The sequence below is a fragment of the Vicia villosa genome, linkage group LG7 (assembly GCF_029867415.1).
Source record: "Vicia villosa cultivar HV-30 ecotype Madison, WI linkage group LG7, Vvil1.0, whole genome shotgun sequence".
In the NCBI taxonomy this organism is placed as follows: domain Eukaryota; kingdom Viridiplantae; phylum Streptophyta; class Magnoliopsida; order Fabales; family Fabaceae; genus Vicia; species Vicia villosa.
Window position 1 is genome coordinate 113,126,743 of NC_081186.1, and position 23,385 is coordinate 113,150,127.

At 29.7% G+C, this 23,385-nt stretch overlaps 1 protein-coding gene and 1 long non-coding RNA gene across 3 annotated transcripts; one reads left to right on the plus strand and one right to left on the minus strand.

Annotated features, from left to right (window-relative positions):
• The first annotated feature begins 1,994 nt into the window (after positions 1–1,994).
• Positions 1,995–18,099, plus strand: LOC131616584 (uncharacterized). 2 transcript variants are annotated; one of them, XR_009288126.1, is made up of 5 exons: positions 1,995–2,316; positions 3,792–3,862; positions 3,977–4,073; positions 14,910–15,097; positions 15,181–18,099. It is a non-coding gene; the product is annotated as an uncharacterized LOC131616584 (long non-coding RNA). The 2 variants fall into 2 exon arrangements; XR_009288125.1 differs by having other exon boundaries at positions 14,910–18,099.
• Positions 18,100–18,581: 482 nt separating this feature from the next.
• LOC131616583 (F-box/kelch-repeat protein At3g61590-like) lies at positions 18,582–21,360 on the minus strand. The gene is made up of 2 exons (XM_058887949.1): positions 20,952–21,360; positions 18,582–20,020 (listed from the first exon to the last, which is right to left on the minus strand). The coding sequence occupies exon 2, from the start codon at positions 19,998–20,000 to the stop codon at positions 18,786–18,788; it is 1,215 nt and encodes a 404-aa protein (XP_058743932.1). The 5' UTR covers positions 20,001–20,020; positions 20,952–21,360; the 3' UTR covers positions 18,582–18,785.
• Between the last annotated feature and the right edge of the window lie 2,025 nt (positions 21,361–23,385).

Here is a 23,385-nt window from a genome sequence, read left to right on the forward strand (position 1 = left end):
CAAACTCAAATATTATTTTCACTCATATTTAAAAGTCCATCTCATTTGTATATTGATTTGTCCGTCATAGTACTAACTTTTTTGCCAGTAACTTTCGAGTAACCAATGAACGGTTTAAAAATATTGCATCTATTAATGACTTTTATGTCATAATGACACATGTTCCAAGTTTTAAACATATTTAGTCACTATCAATCCCATTCACCATTCAATTTTAACAATCCAAACACCAATCAAGATAAAACAAAATTTTGAAGAGGAATATATGTTGAAATCGAAGCAAACATGGACAACATATTTTAAAGATCCTCGACAAAGACAGAAACATTACTCAACAAAAGCTTGTTCTCTTTTGTCACATACATCTTTTGGCCTGCAAACATGTGCAGTGTTTAGGGGGGGAAAATTACCAACTAAGAAACTCTAGGCAGAATAGTAAAGAGAACCCTGCAACAGAAAAATGAAACTAACATCTAACTTTTCAGAATCTTAAAAAGGCAAATTAGTACAATGGCTTCTCAAATGATAGCACCACCTATTCCATAATTGATGTGACAACAAACCTAAAACTTAAAATATGCTCCTATTGAAGTCTCCTATTCGAATCTTTTCTGTGTTGCATTACTTCATCAAAAGTTTTTATCTGATTTCAATTGCTCCTGTCATTAATTTTTTTCTCCAAAAGATTAAAATAATTAATCACATAAAGAAGGACAAAAAAATATTAATCATCCCAAAAGAGTAGCATAGGGATCCAATGTGCATTCAATAATCAATATTCACTGAACAAGATCCAGAAGATCCGTTCTAGACTCTTTCAAAATCCACTATCTAGCATATCATATTGGAGATTCAAATATAAATATGATATAATTTATTATATAAGTTTTTAAATAACGATAATATAAATGTAAAAGGCTGTATACTTACAAGTTTATCATTTTACACTTTTATCTAACAATATTTATAAATACTTTAGTAGTCATTGTAATTTTTTTTAAAACAAAAAATTTCTCTATATCAATTAAGAGTCTGTTTGGATTGACGGTGGACAGAATTAATTCTATCAAAATTGAATTTGGTAGAATTGATTTTATTAGAATTGAGATTAGCAGAATTGATTTATGTTTGGATACATTAATGTAAAAGTGAGTTGAACAATAAATTATCGTGTAAAAAACATTCAGAATCAATTCTTGAGGCAGAAGCTACAATTTCTAGCTTCAAGTAGAATCAATTTTACTTTTGGCTAATCAAATATATTAAAATCACCTAGAATCAACTCTACACCTCTAAATTGCTTCTAGCCTTTCTAAAAGGCAAACCAAACATACACTAAAACTCCTTATTGTTACAATTGGATTTAGGCTACTTTTTATCCAAACTTTATTTTTATTATTATTATTATTATTATTATTATTATTATTATTATTATTATTATGTTGAATGGCTTGTTGTTATTATTATTTTTTTAAATTTCTTTTTTGGCCACCCAAATACTCTCAGCCAATGTGATGGATAGATCCATAATTGAAACCTATTTGTTTGATTTTTTTCATCATTAACTTTAAAGATGTGGTTGATTGTCAAAGAGAAAATGTAAAGAGAGCAGTTGGTAAGAGAGAGATTAAAAAAAGAGAAAGATATCAGAAATATAATAAATTTGAAGTATTGATTGATAAAAAAAGAAATTGAAGAGAAATAAAGGAGAGAAATGAAATAATTTTTTGAATTGATTAATAAACCCTTATATATATATATATATTATTTAATAAAAAATGTATTTTGACTTTAAATAATATTTTTTTATCAAATTAAATTTATGTAAGAATAAAAAAAATAATACTTTAGCAAAATATACAACTATTAAAAAGTAATGAATTACAAAAAAATATAAAATAATAATTAACATAAAACAAGTGCAATAGGATTTCATGCATATTAATATGCATGACAACTAAACAAGGATAGAATAAAATAGTAATAATAAGAGTTAGCAAGTCATTCTTTCCTTTTTCTTAAATGTCTAGGAAAGAGATTAAGAAGTTGAGATTTAGTTTCTCGTCCTTCTCTCTTTTTAAAATGTTGAGGGACTCTCTCTCTCTACTTCTCTCCCGCTTATTTTTCTAGAAACAATCAGAGCCTAAGTGACCTCTCTCTCTCTCTCTCTCTCACACACACACTTCCTAGTTTCCACATATGCAATTAGTTTAAACTTTAACCCATTTCACATTCATCTTCTTCGCTAGCTCAAAAGCTTTGATAATGGTTTTTTCTTCGGCAACACTGGGGTTGGAGTACCCTCGTTGTCTTTGGGTAGCTTCTGCAACTGTTTCTTTATACTCTTTATGGAACATTTCTCCCTGGTTCCATTCTCCATTTATATCTAGATTGACATTAATATTAAATATGATTTTTGTTTCCTTTCGAGTATTCTCTTTGTTGGTAGATTTGATTTCCAGCATATGTCTCTCATAGTTAAGTTGATGATTTTCTTCAATCATATTTTTATTTTCTTCATGAATGTTCTGGTTTTGATCTTAATTTGTTTTTGTTTTCTCTAGGTTGATTATATTTATGTCCTGTATGTTCTTGTTTTGTGTTGATCTTCGGTAATCCTCCTTCCACTATCTTCGGCAATTTGAAGAAGGCATAATCCTCTTTCATCTTTATTTTCATGTTCAGATTGTTGTGCATGTGCTTGTTTCGTTGGCTAATATTCTTTGTTTTGCAAATTTTTGAAATTATGGTTAGAATGTTCAGTGGTAGTGTTTTGATCAAGGTCTCCGTCTTTTGTATTATGGTCTTTGGGTTTTTCTTTCTCTTAAGTGTACGTATATAATGTAACCTAAGAAGTGGGGGTCAATTATAATTAAAGATGTTTTTAGAGATTTATGATATTTTTCTGGTTTTTTGAAATTTTTTGCAACATCTTTGATAATTTGATAACTTTGCTGTTTTTCTGATATATTGACAATTTTAATCTCCTCCTTCAATGAACAAAGCAATAGAATATAAACATTTAAATACTCAAGAATCTTTCACATATGATTTGAAAAATTATGCATAAAAGTTTTTCTGTCAAAATATTTACTGATACTTAAAACAGGCAAATATATTCATGAAGAAGCTGGTTTTGAATTTTGAAAAAACCTTCTATTTATAATGTTCATGGAAAAAGTTTATGATCAAATGCAATGATTATGAAAAGGTTCTATAATCATTAGAGATGAAGATGTGATGCATTGATTCGGTATTTTTCAAAATGAAACAGAGGCAAATCGACTTACCAAGAGAGGAAAATCGATTTCTATGCTAGCAATGTACAAAACAATTGAAATTTTGAACTTGGTAAATCAGTTTACCAAAGGGGGGAAATCGATTTCCCTTTCACTTCTCTCAAAAATGGTTTGGGTAAGAAGAATGAAACTAATTTACCCATATAGGAAAATCGATTTACCTTAACAAAACCATGAAAGTTGGCTAAGTTAAAATCCATTTTAAAATTGAATCATGTAGCAATATTTTGCCAAACTTTAGAAGGTATGAGATGAAAGTTGTGAGGACTTAAAGCTTATAAACCACGAATTGAAACATTGTACCTTAACATAAATCCCATATCTTGATTAGGATCAATCTTTATCTTCTTTAATCTTTTTTCTTAAGATATTCTTTTGTCTTCATCAAAATAAAGATAAAAAGGATGAACATCTCTTATTCACATTAACCACTTTATTGCTCCACTCACCTTGTTTTATATTATTGCTAACTCCTTTGTTTATATTTCCTAGGTATTTGTTTCTTCCCTGATTTTTCCTTTCTGCATGTTGGTTTTAAGGTGGAATTCATCATTATCTTGAAGGTAAAAAGTGATAGAATCCTTATTATGAGTATGCATGTTAATGATATCCTTTCTTCTATTGTTTTCCTTTTGGTGGTTTATCGGATTGTTCATTTTCTTCGTATTTCCTTTCAGGGTGTTTCTGTTAGCGTGATTATCATTCTTCCCCATGTTCTTCTTATTCTTGGTTGCTGATATTTCTCATTTATGCCAAGTGCTACCTTTGTTGAAGGTACTTTTAAGATCAATATTTCCTTGATTCCAATTGATTTGGTTATTATATGACATTTGTATTTTCTTTATGATTTTAGATAGATCCCAATCAAACATATCATGTCCCTTTCTGCAAATTAGTTTGTCATCCTCTATGGCAATTTTTCTTTTGCCTTTTTATTTTTCTTTTGCCTTTTGTCTTTCTGTTGCATATGTTGTTCTTGTTATGTCATGAAGGTTTTTTATGACTAAAGGTATGTTGTTACCTTCTATTCTATCAATCCTTTGTATATTATTTATTCTGGACTGAACAAAAGACCCAATTGACCTATGCTCAGTCCATCAAAATCCCACTCTACCCGACCCAAAATATATAATTCACATCTAATGAGAAGGTACATAATATTTGATCTCCAATTTCACTATACTTATCTTGAATCTTGAACTGACTTGGGCGGTGGAGTGCTAACCATGCAAGTCTACCATGCGCCTACATAACAGAGATTGAAGCCACTGTTCAAGATTAGAAATTATCCAACTCTCTTCATTTAAGGTTCCTTCGCGGAGTTTAGCATCCATTTCTGGTTTTCGAACTGAACAGTGGCTCCTTCTGTGGGAATAATTTAATTCCTACAATTTCCACGAAAATCGTGTTTGCTTCATGAACAACATCGAGCATACTCAGAGGTTATAGATCTGGATTCTTGCAATTCAGATCCAGGTATCCAATATTCTAGCTTGTAACTTACTCAGGTTATCGAATCAAGAGGAAATCGACTTCCAATTCCTACATTTTTTAGCTAGTTAGTGTTTGTACTACATCCTCATTGCTCGCAACTTCCTCAGATCTCATAATCGGAAATCATTCGAGAACAAAGATAGGGATTTTCTGATTGCTGGTTCCACTTCACTTTTTCAGAACCCAAATCTGTGATTTCTTCTAGGGCATTGTGAAATAGCAATGGAAAAGGATTTCCAATACATATCTAGAATTGCATCGAGGTTCGAACTTAATGAACTTCTGTGATTCTGATATGACTTAATAATATCTCGAGCTTATTGTGTATTTGATATGGACTTAACACATTTATGTGATCCCGATACGACTTAAAGCACATTCTATGTGTGACACCCTAACCCATATCTTTTTTATAGATATAAATTGGGGAATTATTTACATAATAAAGAGTATACAAAGCACAAGGTAGCACACATTACTCATAATATACATTAGAAAATTCCTATACTTAGGTAACATGTTCAAAATTCACTGATGTCACTTTATCAAAATTTATTTAGACTCAATCCCTAACTGACTAACATATGTCAACAATACAACACACATAAGACTAAGATGGTTTTGTACACCACCTTCATTGGATCGCCTCACAAAGCAACTATTCCTCAGTCTCATCTTAAGGGTATCTGGTTCAGAGGCACATCATACAAACAATAAAGAAAAGAGGGTGAAAATACATTTTACAAAAATAAACTGTATAAAAATACCACATTAATTATCATCACAATATGGCAAACATTCACAATTATCAACACAATATGGAAAATACCACGTTAATTCATACAATCACACATCAATGCACATGAATGTTATGCAATGCAGACTAACCTCTACTCCGTATGCATGTGGTATCAAACACTAAACTTAAAGTGTATTCATGGAATTACACGTGGGCTATTCTCTATTGTAGATAACTTATACAGTTGTAGCACCCCCATATTCCATTTCCCCACTTCAATAGAAAGGTTATCGTGTTAGCTTTCCAACTCAACGACCGTATCTCAAACGAACTTACGAAACTCAAGTTTTTGCGAGTTTTTTAAGTTTTCACTATAACAAATAACGCTTTTTATGACGAAGCTTTCACCTCCTCTAGAAAATACTGAGGTCTTATGCCAAGGTGCGTCATGTTTTATTTTTTTATAAAGATAAACACAACATATTTCCTCGGTTTATAATGAAACCGATGGGTAAAAAAAATTAGGACACACTTTGAATCCCAGTTAAGGATGTTTATGTTTTTATTTGTTTATAAGTGAGTACTAAATCATTCAATCCTTTGGTTTCCTAAATAAAGGAGGGATAACACAGTCACATTTTAATTAAAAAACACTCGTTAAACAAATTTTACCCTAATCCTAACTTATATGTTGCCTCCTCAAACTAGTACACGTCATTTTTTTGGATGAATTACAAGATAGAAAAAATCTTCAATGTTCTTCTACCCTTGAACAAAACATTTTATCTACGCTTGCAATCTATCTCACATAATGGTGTTAATGTTGTATTTTTTGAACAACTCTTTGTTAAAGATCTGTTAAAGAGTGTTGGAAAAGTTCCCTATCATAGATTGCAAGTGCAGAAAATTATTCATGCTTCTATGTTAAACAAAGAAGGTTGTTCAGCCTTTAAAAAAATATATGAAAAAAAAATCTAAAATTGCAATTGTGTAAACAATGTAATGTTTAAAAATTATATCTATCATTCACCTCGGTTTTATTCTAAAACCGACGAGCTTACGTATTTTAATTTATTTTTTTTATTAAAAATATAAAATACGCATGCCTAAGTTTAATGTAATTACTTGGAGTGCGTACGACATTAATAAATATTCATTCTATACAAAATCAAAGGATGATCGTAGCATCATGCAAATAACGGGGTTATGGTTGAGGCTGAATCCATGTGCTTTTCTAGTTCTAAAGATAACAATCATGTACTAACATGTACATCATACTTTGGGGGTCATTGAGAAGATTTAAGAGATTGACTATGTTTCTTTTCAAGTGCCTTTATTTAAGTGTAAGTGGATTGACAATAACATTTGTGTAGAAACCGATGAATAAGGATTCACAAGGGTTGATATTCGAAAGACAACTTATTAGAACGACCCATTCATCATGGCAACCCAAGCAAAACAAGTTTTTTTATGTCACTAATCCTTCTAACACTAGATGGTCAATTGTTCTTCAAGAAAAACAACTTCCCGATAGTACTGATGAAAATCAAAATTTTAACTATAAGATGCATTGTTTAGCAACACACATACGAAAATCATCTAAAGAAAATGATTCAGATGAAGTGCATGCTATTTGTCGTGATCATGAAGAGCGGATGTGGAAAAACTAGTAAGTAAATTTTTTTGTTATTTCTTTTGTTTGTTAATCATTTGGTTATTGCTTTTGTTGGTTAATCAATTGTTTTAGTTTTGATGTAAAATTATAAAGTGTGTGCTATTTTGGGTTTGCATTTGGTGTAATCAATGAATGATTGTGATGCAATGTTTCAGATTAAGAAGTTGGGAAAATATTCAATATTTCTATTTCAGGAATATGCAAAATATGATTCTATATTTTGTAATATGGTTCTGTAATATAGATACGAACGACGGTAAAAAAAAAACTTAACCCCCGATTTTACCATAAAACCGAGGTAATAACATTGAGATATTACCTCGGTTCTACAAAACACTGAATGTTAATATTAGGCGCGCCCTCCGGGTCGGGAAATAAAAAATGTAGATATTGGGGGTTGAACCCTCTTGTAAATAACTTTACCCCCTCGGCATTTAATTAACCGAGGTGTTAACTGATATCTTTTCATGACGCTCTTCATTACCTCGTCTCCGTAGCTGAGGTCAGTTGCATTTCGCGTCCGAAATTAGATGTGTTTTTTGTAGTTGTGCCCTCTTCTTATTAGACCGAGCGGGTTCGTCGTAGCAAATGAGAAGCTTGAATCATTCATGGATGAAGAAAACAAAGAAAGCGTAGAAGCGCAAAGTAGAAGAAGGGATAGATGTAACTCGAATAAGATGGTTTAAATTGAATCAAACGGATGAGAAATCAATGAGAAAAGGCGCATACATTATCATGCTTGGGGTTAGGGTTCATAAATATTCAGTTGGTTTCTGTATTTTTTATATTAATAAGTTCTTTTTAATAAATAAAATAATAATAAATATTTATTAGAAAATGACATAGATTTATTTATCGCATATGTGACAGTGATACATCGTCAAATGAATTGTCACGACATTAAAATTTAATTTAGATTAGTAAAAAATTTAAAATCCTGAAAAAATGAAACGGAAAGGCCATTAAATCAAATTTTAAAAATAAAAATATGATAATCCAAATTACAATTAAACTAAAAATATATGAATGCATCCGAAAGATAACTTCTGGAGGAGAAAAACAACTTTTACTGTATAATAGATCAATAAAAAATACATAAACTCATAAACTCTTCTGAACAATTCCAAAAATAAAAGACCAGCTATTATAAATTAGTAATTTGATTTTTTTTTTTTTACATTTCTAACACAATGATGGATGAATAGGATGGCAATGGGCAGGGTTTGGGCAGGGTACTATAGTACCTGTCCCCATACCCGTAGTTTAAAAAAATCTCCGTACCTGAGTCCAAACCCGCGTGGGTATCAATATTCATACCCGTACCCGTATTCTGTGGGTACCTTAATGCCCTAACCCATATCCACTTACCCGCATTTATAGTAAAATTAATCCATTTAATTACAAAATATCATATAATTTAAGTCTTTTTAACAATATTAAAAAAATTATGCATGTTATTGTTGAGTTGAGAAATAAATAAACACTTTTATTAAAATGTGTAATGATTTAATAGCGATATATTTTTTAAAAAATGTAGAAACATGCATTTTTCATATAATAATATAAATGACATTATAGAAATATGTAGTGCGGGTATGGAGCAGAGTGGGTAAGATACCCGTGCCCGCACCCATACCCGCATATTTAAATGGATAATTACCTGTGTCCGTGCCCGTACCCATTTTTGCGGGCTTTTACCCTACCCAGTGTGGGTATTTTTGTGGGCACTCACTGGGGATGAGCCAAATTGTCATTCATATGGATGAATATGAACATATAACAAACGCATCTTTACAGTGTGTTCTATTGTGAACCAATTCTTTAATAGAAGAAAACAATTAAAAAAGGAAATTTCTTTCCCTACCTCCCTCTTTTTTAGATCACCTCCGGTGAAAAACCCAAAATACCCTCACTTCGGAAATGCATTTCCGAAACGCTTTTTTTTCTTCAAAATTTGTCTTATTTCGGAAATGCACTTTCGAAAACACGAAAAAAATGTGTTTTCGGAGATGCATTTCCGAAAACACCCTTTTTTGGGTTTTCGGAGATGCATTTCCGAAAACACTTTTTTTGGGACGGGGTGTCTTCGGAGATGCATTTCCGAAAATACCGTTTTTTTTGGGAGGGGGTGTCTTCGGAGATGCATATCCGAAATATTCCAAGACCAAATTGGTCTTGGAATGTTTCGGATATACACTTCCGAAGAATTCAATAATTATTAAAAAATTAAAATCAAGGTGAATCAATACAATTAATAGGTATAACATCAAGGTGAATCAATAAAATCAAGGTTAATCAATAAAATCAAGGTGAATCAAAATTTCCTAAACAATTTTAAAGTTAAAAATAATTTTTAATTATATAAATATATAATATATAAATATATAATAATTAATATATAAATATATAAATATATAATAATTATTATAAATTAAAAACCTCATTTTTATAATTTTTATAATTATTATATAAATATATAAATATATTTATAATTAATATATAATAATTATTATATAAATATATAAATATATAATAATTTTTATAAATATATAATAATTATTATAATTATTAAAACACTCATTTTTTTTTATAAATATATAACAATTATTATAAATATATAAATAAAAAATTATAACCTATTTTGTAAGTGAAATTATTTTAATTTTTTTAATTAAAATTATTTTAAATTTTAAAATATGAATCAGGATAGAAATATATAATAGCTATTATTCATAACTCATAAATTATATCAAAATATATAATTATTATTATTCATTACTCATAAATTATATCAAATTTATGATATGTGAATTAATTAATATCCTAAAATTAATTTTTGGGATTTTTTTAGATTTTTTTTGTTGTTTCGGAGATGCATCTCCGAATTAATTAAAATTCCAATTTTTGAAATTTTTTCGAAAATGCACTTCCGAAGTCTGGAAAAATTTAGAAAAAAGAATATTTCGGAAATGCATTTCCGAAACAGGGTAAAATGGGGTTTTCGCTGGGGTGACCCCCATAAGGAGGTGGGTAAAGAAAAAATCTTAAAAAAAAGTACATTTACAAAACATCAAGAGTGTTTACGTGTACATATATAAAACGAATTTAATTAATATTCTTATTTTACATTGTAGTCATATAGCTGTTAAACTTTTATTAATGTTTAACTTTTAACTGTTAAATTTTTATTAATGTTTAACTTTTAATTTAATTACATATAAAACTAGTCAAATATTTGTGTGACTGTATTGATAAATTTATTTAATAAGATATAAATTATATTTAAAAATATATTTAAATTTAAATTTAATTATTAATTTTTTCAATGAAAAATGATTTTATAAAGTCAATTGTAATAAAATACAAAGAAAAAGAGAGATCTGTGAAATAAAAGAAAAATAAATATTTTGATGTGATTGTCGATTAAAATAAAATATATATTATTCTGGTAGTGACTCGTGATATATATATATATATATATATATATATATATATATATATATATATATATATATATATATATATATATATATATATATATATTTGAAATGAGTTACTTAAATTTTAAAATAAAAATAATTATATAAATTTAATTCTATTAAATAATCATGCAAAAAGAAGAAAAATACTTGTGAGAAGAAAAAAGAGTTTTTTTTTTTTAATATATTTTGAAATAAGAATTGTGTCTTTAAATCAAGGAAAATTGTTGATTAAAATAAAATAGATATTATGTTGATAATGACCCGTGAGACAAAAAAATTATTTGATACAATATAAAATGTATTTAGATACACATGTAAAATTTAAAATAATTTACTTAATTATAAAATAAACAATAACTATATAAATTTAAGTGTATTAAATAATTAGAGAAAAAGAAGAAAAAAAAGGAACCGTGAGATAGAGAAAGAAAAAAATTAATATTTAGAAATAAGAATTTCGTCTCTCAAATTAAGATAACGATTTATTAAAATAAAATAAATATTGTGTTGATAATAACCTGTGAAATAAAATAAATTATTAATTTTAATAAAATTAAAAAATAAAATTTTTATATTTTTTATTATAATAAATAAATGAAGAAAAATATTAAAATAAATATGAGAAAGTGTAGGAAAAATATAGTGAGAGATATTTGAAATTGGACATATGACATAATGTAAAAGAGATGAGAATGAAGAAGGTGAACATTACTTAAATACTTTTTTTAATGTAAAAAATTTATAGTGAAAGAAAAATTTAAGGAGTTCATATTATTTTTTTTAATAGATAGATAGTAGATATCATCTAAAAATATTTGTGATATATGTGCATACAGTTAGTCTTAATAAAATAGGTCTATATGTGAAATTTAGACATTGGATATGTAATAAAGTATCGTTCAATTTATTTATCCAACTTGAACTAGAGTCATACGAAGCGATGTTTTAAAAATCAGACTAGTCATTAAATTGGTGAGAGTATGAGATCATTGGTTTATTGATCGAATTATTGGGTTATTGGTCAAATTGCATGACTAAATAGAATTAAACCGAATAACTCGGTTGAATAAATCTGTCTCTATAACAAAACTATATATTTATTAAATCGGTCAAACCGGATAACTCAATTTCTATAAAAATATAATGACACTTACAAAACTTCAAAAATTTAAAATATCATAATTTCTCATTCTTTAAATTCAAATTCTAAATATAATTATCAGACACAACAAAATAATACACAATACAAACAATACAAATCTATATAATTTTTTATCGGATCTAATTGCAAACAAAAGAAATTTGTTCCAAATAAGTTTTTAATAAAATTTAATTATATTATATTTTAAAAATAATTATTAAATTAACGTCGTTTTGTTCTAGAAAAAAACATGTATTTATACTGCCGGTTTTCTAAAACAGTTGATTCACCGATTCCTACAGATTCAATAATATATCAAATTTAGTCTTTCAGTTTTCAATTCGACCAATCCAATCGATTGATTCGATCCGGTTTTTAAATCATTGATTTGAAATAAAACTTATTATTATTATTATTATTATTATTATTATTGTTATTATTATTGTTATTATTATTATTAATATTATTATTATTAATATTATTATTATTATTGTTATTATTATTATTATTATTATTGTTATTATTATTGTTATTATTATTATTGTTATTATTATTATTAATATTATTATTATTATTGTTATTATTATTATTATTATTATTATTATTATTATTATTATTATTATTATTATTATTATTATTATTATTATTATTATTATTATTATTATTATTATTGTAGAAATTAGTCTAGTACCTTTATAAAAGTAAGTATTAAAATTTTAGTTTAAATGGAATCAGACCATCTCAAGTTGTAAAATTCAATTTGGATTAAACATGTTTATCAACACTCATTCTTGCGATGAGTCTCTAAGGATAAAGCCCAAATTGAAAAGATCGGGCCGAAAACACTATTAAAATTTACGAGTGTCCTATTAATTATTTTACTTCATACCTTTCATTTGTACCTATACCCCCAATTACTTGATATCCTCAAAATAATTTTTATTTTGATAAATAAATTACTAAAAATTTTGTGCCAAAAATCAAATATCCCTACTAATTTTTAAGTTTTCAAAAAAAAAAAATTAATACATTTTGTTCATATTTGTGACCGAAAGTTTTAAAATTTAAAAGATTTTATTTGAATATTCAAATTAATATTTTGTTTTGAATGTTTTTTATTTGAATATTCAAATCGCAAGTTTGAAAATTTTAAATTATTTTTTAAAATTTTAATTTTTTTTCCAATTGAAATGCAGCAATAATAAAAAAAAAACAATTATATGAGGATTTGATAGGAACATTAGTTTGATATAAGATCTAATAAGAAGATGTGAAAAAGATGAAGGAAGAAAATTAGAATCGGGTTGTGATAGGTCTATAAAGAATAAGTTATGTAAAATGTCAACTGCAACTATCACTAAAACAAATGGTTGTTTGTTTAAAATTATAGCAAAGTTGTCAAAGGGTACATTGGATGGTCAGTTAAAGTTATATGTAGAATTTACATATACAAGTTACCTTATATATTAGTTAGTCATTCATTCATTCATTCATGGAGTACTTAAATGAGACAGAGTCAAGACTTATGACACATCCATAAATTCACATATTACCATGTTGCACTGATACGAATATTTAATCTGTTGCAAGATCGAAATAAGGATAATCGAATTACTATCACCAAGATTTATATGATACAAAACACATCGATTATCTTTGAGAGGTCCTAGAATTGATATGCAACATCTAATGAAGATAATAGAAGCATAGATGTATGTGCATTGTGTGGTATAAAGTCTTGTGTGGTTTTAATGATGAAAAAAGAGCAAAGTAAGTTGATCATATACATCATCACACAAAAATAGAAGCTATCAAAAAGCGAAGTTGGTCAAGTTTCAATGTTGAGAGAGAAAATAAGTCAAGTCAAATTCAAAGATCAACATCAAAAGGAACATGAAATGCGAAAGCTCATCTATTCTCGTGCTTTAGTGTTTTATCCTTTTTTGGTCAGTAATGTGTAAAATAAGCAAGAGTGATTCTTTAGATACCTAAGGCATTGCACGTAAGCACTAAACCGTTGTTCAAAAAATCTTAATTTATTTTAAAATTCTTCTAAAAATCAATACTAGCACTTACCTAATTGATTAAGGAGTGCTCCTGACAAATTAAAAAAGTAAGATTAGTCGTATAAACGATTAGAGGTTGCATCTAATCGATTCAGGAGTGATCTCTTGTCTTAATCAATTAAGAATCCTATTAATCGATTAAGGAGAGAATCTAGCAAATTCACAACTCAAGCCAACATACATATGCCCAAGATAGCATAAATACACACTCAAACTCTAGAAAATGACGCACGTACACCCAAAACATGAGTATGTACGCCCATTCTCGGCTATTTAAGAAGAAATGTCATTTTTCATTAGGAGTTCGTATCTTTTACGACAAAATATACTCTTAAGAGCTAAAAAATACAATGAAGGCTTACTTAGGCAAAATTCACTCTTGGTTGAAGCTTCTCTGTTAACTTTGCATGTATAATCACTTTAATTCATTTATTATGTAATTAGAATTATGAGTAACTAATCTCTCCAATGGTAGGGATGGACACCTATAATTGAATAACTTTTGTTTTCTTAATTAATCCTTGCAATTGAAAATTTATTATTCATGTATGGTTTTTTTTTAATCTGTGTTTACTTTTTTTGAATTGTTTGGCCAACTGTAAATAATTCTACGATTATTCTTTATGAAAGAAATTTAACTTATAGTGCTTTGATATAAATATTCTTGTTATTTATCATCTAAGCTTAGGGATGAAACCATGAAATTGTATTGTTATCGTTAATCAAGAAACTTAGTTCTATCTGCAATTCACTATTGACTTTAGGGGTTAATTTAGGGGTAAAGGTTTGTTCACTAAGAAATTAGAGATCGATAATAAAGAGAACCAATAGTCATACCAAATACTAAATTTCAGCAACAAGGTTAATTTAGGATACTAAGGGGAAGTAAAATTAGTCTCATCCCTAACATATTTAATTATTGTATTAAATTCAATAACAATTAATTTTAGTTTCTAGCTTATATTAACTATGTATGCGATGCCAGTCCTCAATTGAACTTATTTTTGACACAGAGATTGAGAAAATTCTTCGTGCATTAGGAAGAAAGCTCATTTAGGAAAGCAAAAAGAAAGAGAGGAATCTATTCACCAAGCATCTGGCCATGAAATAAAAGAAAAAGAAGAACTTGAGTCAGATGACCAAATAGTAGAGGAACCAGTAGAAATACTCTTATGAGACTATGGAACTCCCAATGCAAATGGTAATAGGTTGACCATCGTTAATCATCTTATAACATTTGCAAAATTTTAATTCAATTTTTCGTTTCCTTGAGAGTTGAAGCAGACGTTTCCTTGAGAGTTGAAGCAGAAACACCTCGTCGGTAGGACGAACGAAGATGCCAACAAGCATCTGAAGTATTTTCTCAAAAACTCAAAAAATGTTAAATTAGATGGACATGCTGAAGAAGGAAAGAGATTGATATTTTTCTCGTTCACCTCAACTAAATTAGATGTTGAAGAGTAGTTCGATCAGCTTCCATCATGGATCATTTATTCACGGGCAACTATGGAAACAACACTTTTGAAAAAGCATTTTCTGGCATCTTTGTTCATTTGAAAGAGGTACAAAATCACCACTTTCAGATAAAAAGAAGGAAACTCTTTAGGTGAGTCCTATAAGAAATTCAATAAGATTTTAGTAGCATGTCCAACTCACAACGTTGATGCAATAGATCAAATTCAAATATTTTACAATAGTATCAAATTGAAGACGAAGCAACTACTAGATACAACATTTGGGGGCTCATTAAAATTTACACCATTCACTGAAATTCCAAATATCATTAAAGTTATCGCGTCAAATGAACTCTTACAATCATATGACAAGTGTACCACTACTAAGGAAGGAGTAATAGATCTAAAACTAGGTAATGACCAAAAAAAATTGAAGAGTGTGTAATAGCTGAAGTGGAGAAAAGGTTGAAGACGTTGAATCTCTTAAAGTCGCAAGTTGCTTAGGTACAACAAAAGAGCATCGTCAGTTGTGAATGGTGCGGAGGAGCTCATTTCACTATGCATTGTAAGGCCCATCTTGCTCTTCAGTGATACATAGATGGAAGAAGTGAATTTTCTTAAACATAACAACCCCTACTTAAATACATATAATCCATGATGAAAAAACCATTCAAATTTTTCTCGGAAGGATCAGCAAGGGGCGCACTAAGACAATTCACAATGTCATATCAGGCATCTTAAGAAAATTGTACAAATATATTCAAACTCTGATTAATATTTTCGAAGAATGTTTCTCTAGTAATCGTGTTATAATTGATTTGTCTTTAAAAATTCGAGGATGAACATCTTTTATTCATGAACAGAAAAATATTGAGAAACTTGAACCACATACTATAAATAAAAAGTATTTTGTTGGATATTCTCCAACACAAAATGGACATTAATGTTTTGATCCAAAGAACAAAAATATGTTTGTAACTATGGATGTAACATTATTTGAAAACAAACTTTTTTTTTAATGATACTCATCTTTAAGGGGGGTTAAGGAAGAAGAAGACCCGTTTAATACTGACATGAATTTTTTTTAATTCAACTTTTTCAATATTACAAAATTTTCAGATTTACACTTTGGCACCAACAACAAATGGTCATGAATCCCCTACTGAACCTACTTGTGGTATGAGTGAGGAACTTGGTGAATATGATCTTATATTTTCTCATGAAAACAATAATGAGAATATTAAAGATAATGATAATGATAAAACACTTGTAGAAAATAGATTTGTAGCGAGAAATAAGATTTGAAAAGAGAAGATTTGAAAAGAGAAGATTCTTGAGAGAAAAATTATAAGGAAGGTGTTACATTCAAGGCTTAACTCATCACACATTGTTCATAAAGCACATTCAGACAGATTTTCGATTTATAAAAAAACTAGACGTCGATCTCATATATCTATCATTTATAACTTCAAGTCAACAAATTGCAGACACCCTTATCAAAAATTTGACTAGACCCACATTTGAATAGTTCGTAGACAAGTTGAGCATGATAAATATCTATACACCAACTTGAAGGAATGTAAAACAACCGTATAATTTTCATATTTATTCAATTTTTACATTTAATCATTTTTATTCTAATAATACTCCACTAGAATTTTCTTCTTCTAGAATATATATTTTTTGATATAAAGTTGTAATCTCTCTATTTATTTAAATAAGCTATGGGTATAAAATCCACATAATTAAGGCATTATTACTTCACTCTAATTCTAATAGGATGTGACTCATTTGTCCTAGAGTAAAGTGCATCAAAACACAAAGACAAACTAATTTGACACATAGTCACCATTGTCAACAACTCCCATCTCAATCCTCATGCTCTTTGAGAAGCCATTTGAATATTATTCTAAAATTGTGACCAAGTAGTCATAGCCATTTACATAAAGCAAAGTTTATTTTAACCTTTATTTGTCACATCTCCACCAAAGAAATTAAAAAAACCCCACTTTTCTATATATAACAGCAGGCGTGGACCTCACTTCTCCACCAACCAAACCATCACAGAGCTTATTTTACATTTCATAAAGTTTGCAAGAAAATATATAAGTTAAAATAATGTCTTGTACGGACAACACACCAACCACACTCAACTCAATCATGTATGACACATGACACATGACACATGATACAATATAATGTGATCAGAACATATATATATAACATTATAATCGGCTCATCAATAAATCAAAGAGATTGCATGTGGTATGCAACTAGAAGAATTAAAGGTACTTAAAGTCCATTCAATATTTTCAAAAAGCCGTACAGCTAACAAAGATACTCTATACCTGTATACAAAAAATGTCACTTTCTCTTTATATTCAACAAAATAGCAATGGCACTCTTTCATCGTGATTCTGTCAATCTTACTGTATTATTCATTGTAATTCTATCAAACTTACCGTCAATTCAAACATACATTTTATCGTGAATCTAAACATTTCGTCAATCCAAACATGCACTTTATCTTGGAAACTGAATGATTTTGTCAATCTCACCGTCAATGTTTCCAAATATATGTACTTTGTCTAGAAAAGAGAGTTACCGTCAATGTTTCTAAACATATGTACTTTGTCTAGGAAAGAGAGTCAATCTTACCGTCAATGTTTCCAAACATATGTACTTTGTTTAAGAAAGAGAGTGAATTTGCACTTTGTTGTGAATCTAAACATGGACTATCTTTGAAAACTGAAGAAGATTAGTGAAAGAACATGCATGTCTTAATCATTGTTAATTCTGATTATAGCCTAATACACAAGTTATTAAAGTAGTGAAGTACAGCCTGAATGTTCCACATTCTAAAGGACACTGTCACTGCAAAGTATTAGGATACTGGTCCACTTGCTTCTTGTACAAATTAAATTAACATGTGATTACAAGAATCTGAAACTTCTCTATATAACATAGTTTTACAAAAGTTTCTTATGTCAAAACAATCAAGCGACCGTTCATGACCTAGAAGTTTAGTATATGTTTGGTTTGGCGTTTAAGTAAACTACTAGTTGTAGCTTTTGGCCAAACGCGCGTACAATTCAACGTGAAAACAAACAGATACTTAGTTTTGTTGCTTCTCCCAAATCACGGCAACATTGTGTCTCGACAAGTCGAGCTACATAGTTTTAGCTAAGGAATACACACACATGACATTATAAAAAGGATGTAACTAGAAACTGTAAACAATATATAGCTCTGTTGTATTTTCAAATGTTATAATAATAACAATCCAGTATCGATGAATAACCATAATAAATCAGCAAGTACAGTTTGTATAATAAACTGTTGAAACATGAAACAGAAATCATAAACCATAGTAAACTTCAACTTGAATAAGAATGGAGTGAAAAGCCAAAAACATCAATTTCTATGATGAACAATCTATGGAGCAATGTCGAGCCTAGGCTCAAAGCAAAAACCAGAGAAAACCTGTAGAGGAAACCTCTTTGTAACGGGGCATTTCTGTGACCATTTCCATTGTTTAATGTTCATGTCGAATGTGAGAAGGGCAGGAGATCCATAACTTTGAATATATATAAGATCGTCTATGCCTCTGCTACCGAAAACCTCGTCAAACTCTCCAAAGCCTTGGAAGTATTTGTGCGGCATTCGGACAATCTCTTCCCATTTCCTGTCATGAAGAACCCAAATGCCGATTCCTTTGATTATGTCGGGTCGATCAGGTTTTCCAATTCCTCCGACCATTACAAGCTTCTCCTTCATGTTCATTAGACGGGCACATGATAGAGAACATGGTACTGGAATAAAGCTCTTTCTTAAGCTAGTTTGAGAAGATCGGCCGGAGAGATTATATGCAACTAATGCATGACGGTTTTCTGATGGAACGCCCCCGGTAGACTGAACGACGAAATACAGTACACCATTGCATATAACACTCTCGTCTGCACCTCTCCACCCGATCAAAACCTCGGTTAGCAGCATCGCCCAAGTCTCCTCCTCTGATTTGTAAACATGAATTGAGATATCCCATTGGAAAATGTTTTCAGGAACTTGCTTTGATTTCACAATTCCCACAGTATAACCATGGGACTCCTTGTCGACCGACATTGCTAATGTGACGTAATCGGAAAATCTCAACCCAGGAGGCTCCGGAAGCACCCTGCAGCTTCTGGCAATAGGATTGCACACGCATAATTGGCTTCTGCTGCCGTTATCCATGAAGCAAACTAAGCCGCATGAAGATGAAATGAGCCAATTAGAATTTCCAATGAACGGAAGCTCAATGCAATACCAATTCCGAAGATTCGGATCATAAGCACTGCCAGTTGGCTCTTCAGAACCAGTAAACATAAAGTACCAAGGCTTCTGCGGTGGCGAGTTGGAAGGATTCCACAGAAACCTTTTAGAAGTAACAATCTCATGCCATCTTTTACTCACACTGCGTGCTCTAAAAATGCTTGCAACCGGGAGATAAGCTAGGATCCGCTCCAATAACTCATCCGGCATTACATCCAACGAAACAACAGCTTCTTCTTTATCAACTTCCTCGCTAGATTGCAATAACAAATCAATATCCCTAGTCTCCTTCCTAGTTTCATCGTCATAATGACTGATCCATGCCGTTTCTCCCGCCATATAGAATCAAAAGCAAAGGCCTAATGAACACATTAAAAGAAAAATCAGCTAAACTTCACTTGGCCAAACTTTACTTACCTCCCAATAAAAATCGTTATCACGAGGGCCCTTTACCCGAAAACCGGACGGTTAAGACCATAAAGAAGATCAAATGTACAAACCAATAGAAAACTTTCCAACACATAGTACTACATAGTAAATAAATATGCAAAGGATGAATTGGACACAATACATCAAGGACACAACCATTGGATTTTTCCAAGATAAGAACATACCCTACATAAAAATTAATCTCCATCTAAAAAAAAAATTCATACAAAATCTGAACTTGACAAAGGACTAATATTAGGTATAAAGGGAAATCATAGCCATAACCTATTACTAGGTAAAAAATATCATGAACAGATTTTGTTCTACCAATCAAATCAAACCATACAAAAGTAAAGATCCTATGAAAAAAAGTTAGGTATTTTGAAACAAACATTGACATTTGCTTGTAGCACTATCAGATTGCAAGATAAAACAACAAAAACATGGTGAAATGAAATCCATACACAACAACACAAAGGACTAGATTTTCATCAAACAAAAGCAACAATTTTTCATGTATGAATCAATAAAAAAAGCCTCAAAAAACATAAAAATAGGGACAAAAACACAGCAACTTTCTGATTCGTCAGATGAATCTTAAATGGTGTACTAAAAGACAACATTTTTAACAACAAAAATAACAACAACAACGATTGAAATAGGGTGGTAAAAAAGAATCATCAAATCATAAAGATTAAATACATATAAAAAATCAAAAGATTAATCAATTTCAACATATATAAAATCCCAAAAACACTTACAGATCAATAAACACATAAAATCTGCAAAAATATGTATAAAAAAAAGAACTTTTTGAGGATTGAAACATGAAACAAATTTCATATAGATACAATACAATACCTTGTATGAAAGATGAGACTTGTAGTGTCACTGTGAAAAAGGGTATGAATACATTCAAAAGGGTTAGGGAGTATGTATAAATATATAAGGCAAAAAGAAAGGAAGAAAAAAAGAAGTATGTATTATGGGTTATTGGGGGTGGTGATGAAATTAGGAATGAATGGGAATTAAGAGTAACCACAAAAACAAAGAACTTTAAGGTGAAAAGAGAATAAGGGACGTATGAAATTTTGCTTAAAATGGAAGAACAATGAAATGGGTTGGTCTAGATTTGGTTGATAAACAAGGCCAAGCAAACACACTAAATAGAGAGAGAGGGATGGATGGTGCTTTGCTTTTCTTTGGGGGAAGAGGGAAGGGAGAGTGAGCTAAGTATATATTTTTTAATCTTTTTTTGGTTTTTTTTCTATGTATTTTGATTAAAGAATATTTTGAGTTTTAAAATTGTAAATGTCAATTTACAACCTCAAATATACAAAAGAGAATAATGTTTTCTCTTAAAATAATATAGAAAGAATAATGTTAACATCATAGCTTTTGTAAGAAAATAAAAATGTGTTTTTTCAATACAGTTTTTCTATTAATTAAGAGTGTGTATGTTTTGGAGATCACTCAAATCTGACACTAAACTAAACGGACATGCTCGTCTCATTTAGATATGTACCACAAAAACTTGTTAAAAAAATAAGGTGAGTATTAGAGGTGGCAAAAATCCATATAAAATAAGGTAGGACAGAGCAGACATAGTTGAGAGTGCGGGTCTAAAATCATGACTAATCTCGAGAAAAAGTGAGACAGGGCAGGACAAGGCGAGCACTGTACATTTTAAGCCAAAAAACGCAAAAAAAAAAATATGTTAATGCCTACGTCCGCAAGAGCCCATATCGAGCGGGACGGGGCAAGCACATTAAAGGGTGTGGGTATAAACCTTTGGTTCATTCCGCACTAAAGTACGGAAAAAATTGGCATGTCCAACAGGCGGGACCCATTTCCCACCCTTACCGGGCATAGTTAAGGGTGCGAGTCTAAAACCTTGGTTAGCCACGCAAATGAGGGCATGGCGGGGATGGACCTGCAAGCACTGCATATTTTAAGTCTAAAAATACAAAAATTTATATTAATGTTTGTGCCTGCAAAAAGTTGAGGACATGGCGGACCCGTGGGCACTACACATTTTATGACTAAAAATGTAAAAAGTTAATGTTAATGTTCGTGCCTGGAAAAAAACGGGATTGGCGTCGCAGACACATTAGAGGGTGCAAGTCTAAAATCTTGACTCGTCACACAAAAAATATAGGAAAAGAACATATATGACAGGTCGGACATGTTTTGTCATCCCTAAAACAGATTCACTTGAAATATTTCACATGTAATTTCTTTTTTCTTCTAAGAGAAGCTTTCATTTGTACATTCGCGGTGAGTCAAGCCGTTAAATCAAACATACTTTAAAATTTATAAATTTTATGAATTCTATCAAAATTTACATATAACTAATATAATTTAATGGAATCGATATAAATTTAAATAATAAAAAGAGTGTGTTAAAAAATGTGTTCAAATTCAACTAACCTGATAATACGACGACGTTCAATATCTTAATGATGAGATTTTGTGTCCATTGTACTCTTGTCCTAAAGTAATATTTGCATATGCATCTGAAGGATATCTGACATACACATAAACGGAAAATGTGTTATGTGTTTTATTAAAATAGTGATGTAGTGATTAGTCCAAGTTTCATTTTTTTAGTTGATGAAGAAGATTGGGTTAAGTAAATATGTGAATCAATGTTTTAAAAATTAAATCAAAGAGGGAATCAATGAAATCTCTAGATTATGGATCAAATAGTTAGATCTATTCAACCATAAGGTAATTTTGACTAAAATATATATAATGAGATAATATGATGATGAATAATAAATGAATCAATCAATCAATCAATCAAAATGAAAAACTATTATATGGATTCAATCTTAGTTTAATTCAATTATATCAAATTATAACGTCACACCATCAAATCAATAGGTGAATTATTCAGATCCTGATACGACTATTCTAATTGATTGGTTCAATTCAATTTTAAACTATTGGATAGAACAACAATAATCTGAATTGTTATTGCTACAAAAGAGAAAGAAATGTAAACATCTTTTAAAAATGGTTAGAAAGTAACATAAAAAACAATAAGAAAGAAATCAAACCATTCAAAGTAATAAAAGACACTTCCATTGAAATTATCTTCACTTTTAGCTCTCATTTTAGTCGCAGTCTTCATACTAAGTTTCCATCTCAGAAATATGAAGCAACTTACAAATTGTTCTAGGATGGAATATTTTGGACTTGGTTAACAATATGCACAGCACAAGATCTATGATTTATGATGTTTCTAGGTTTGTTATTAGATTTATTTTCTCTCGCCCCCTTCCTTTTTATA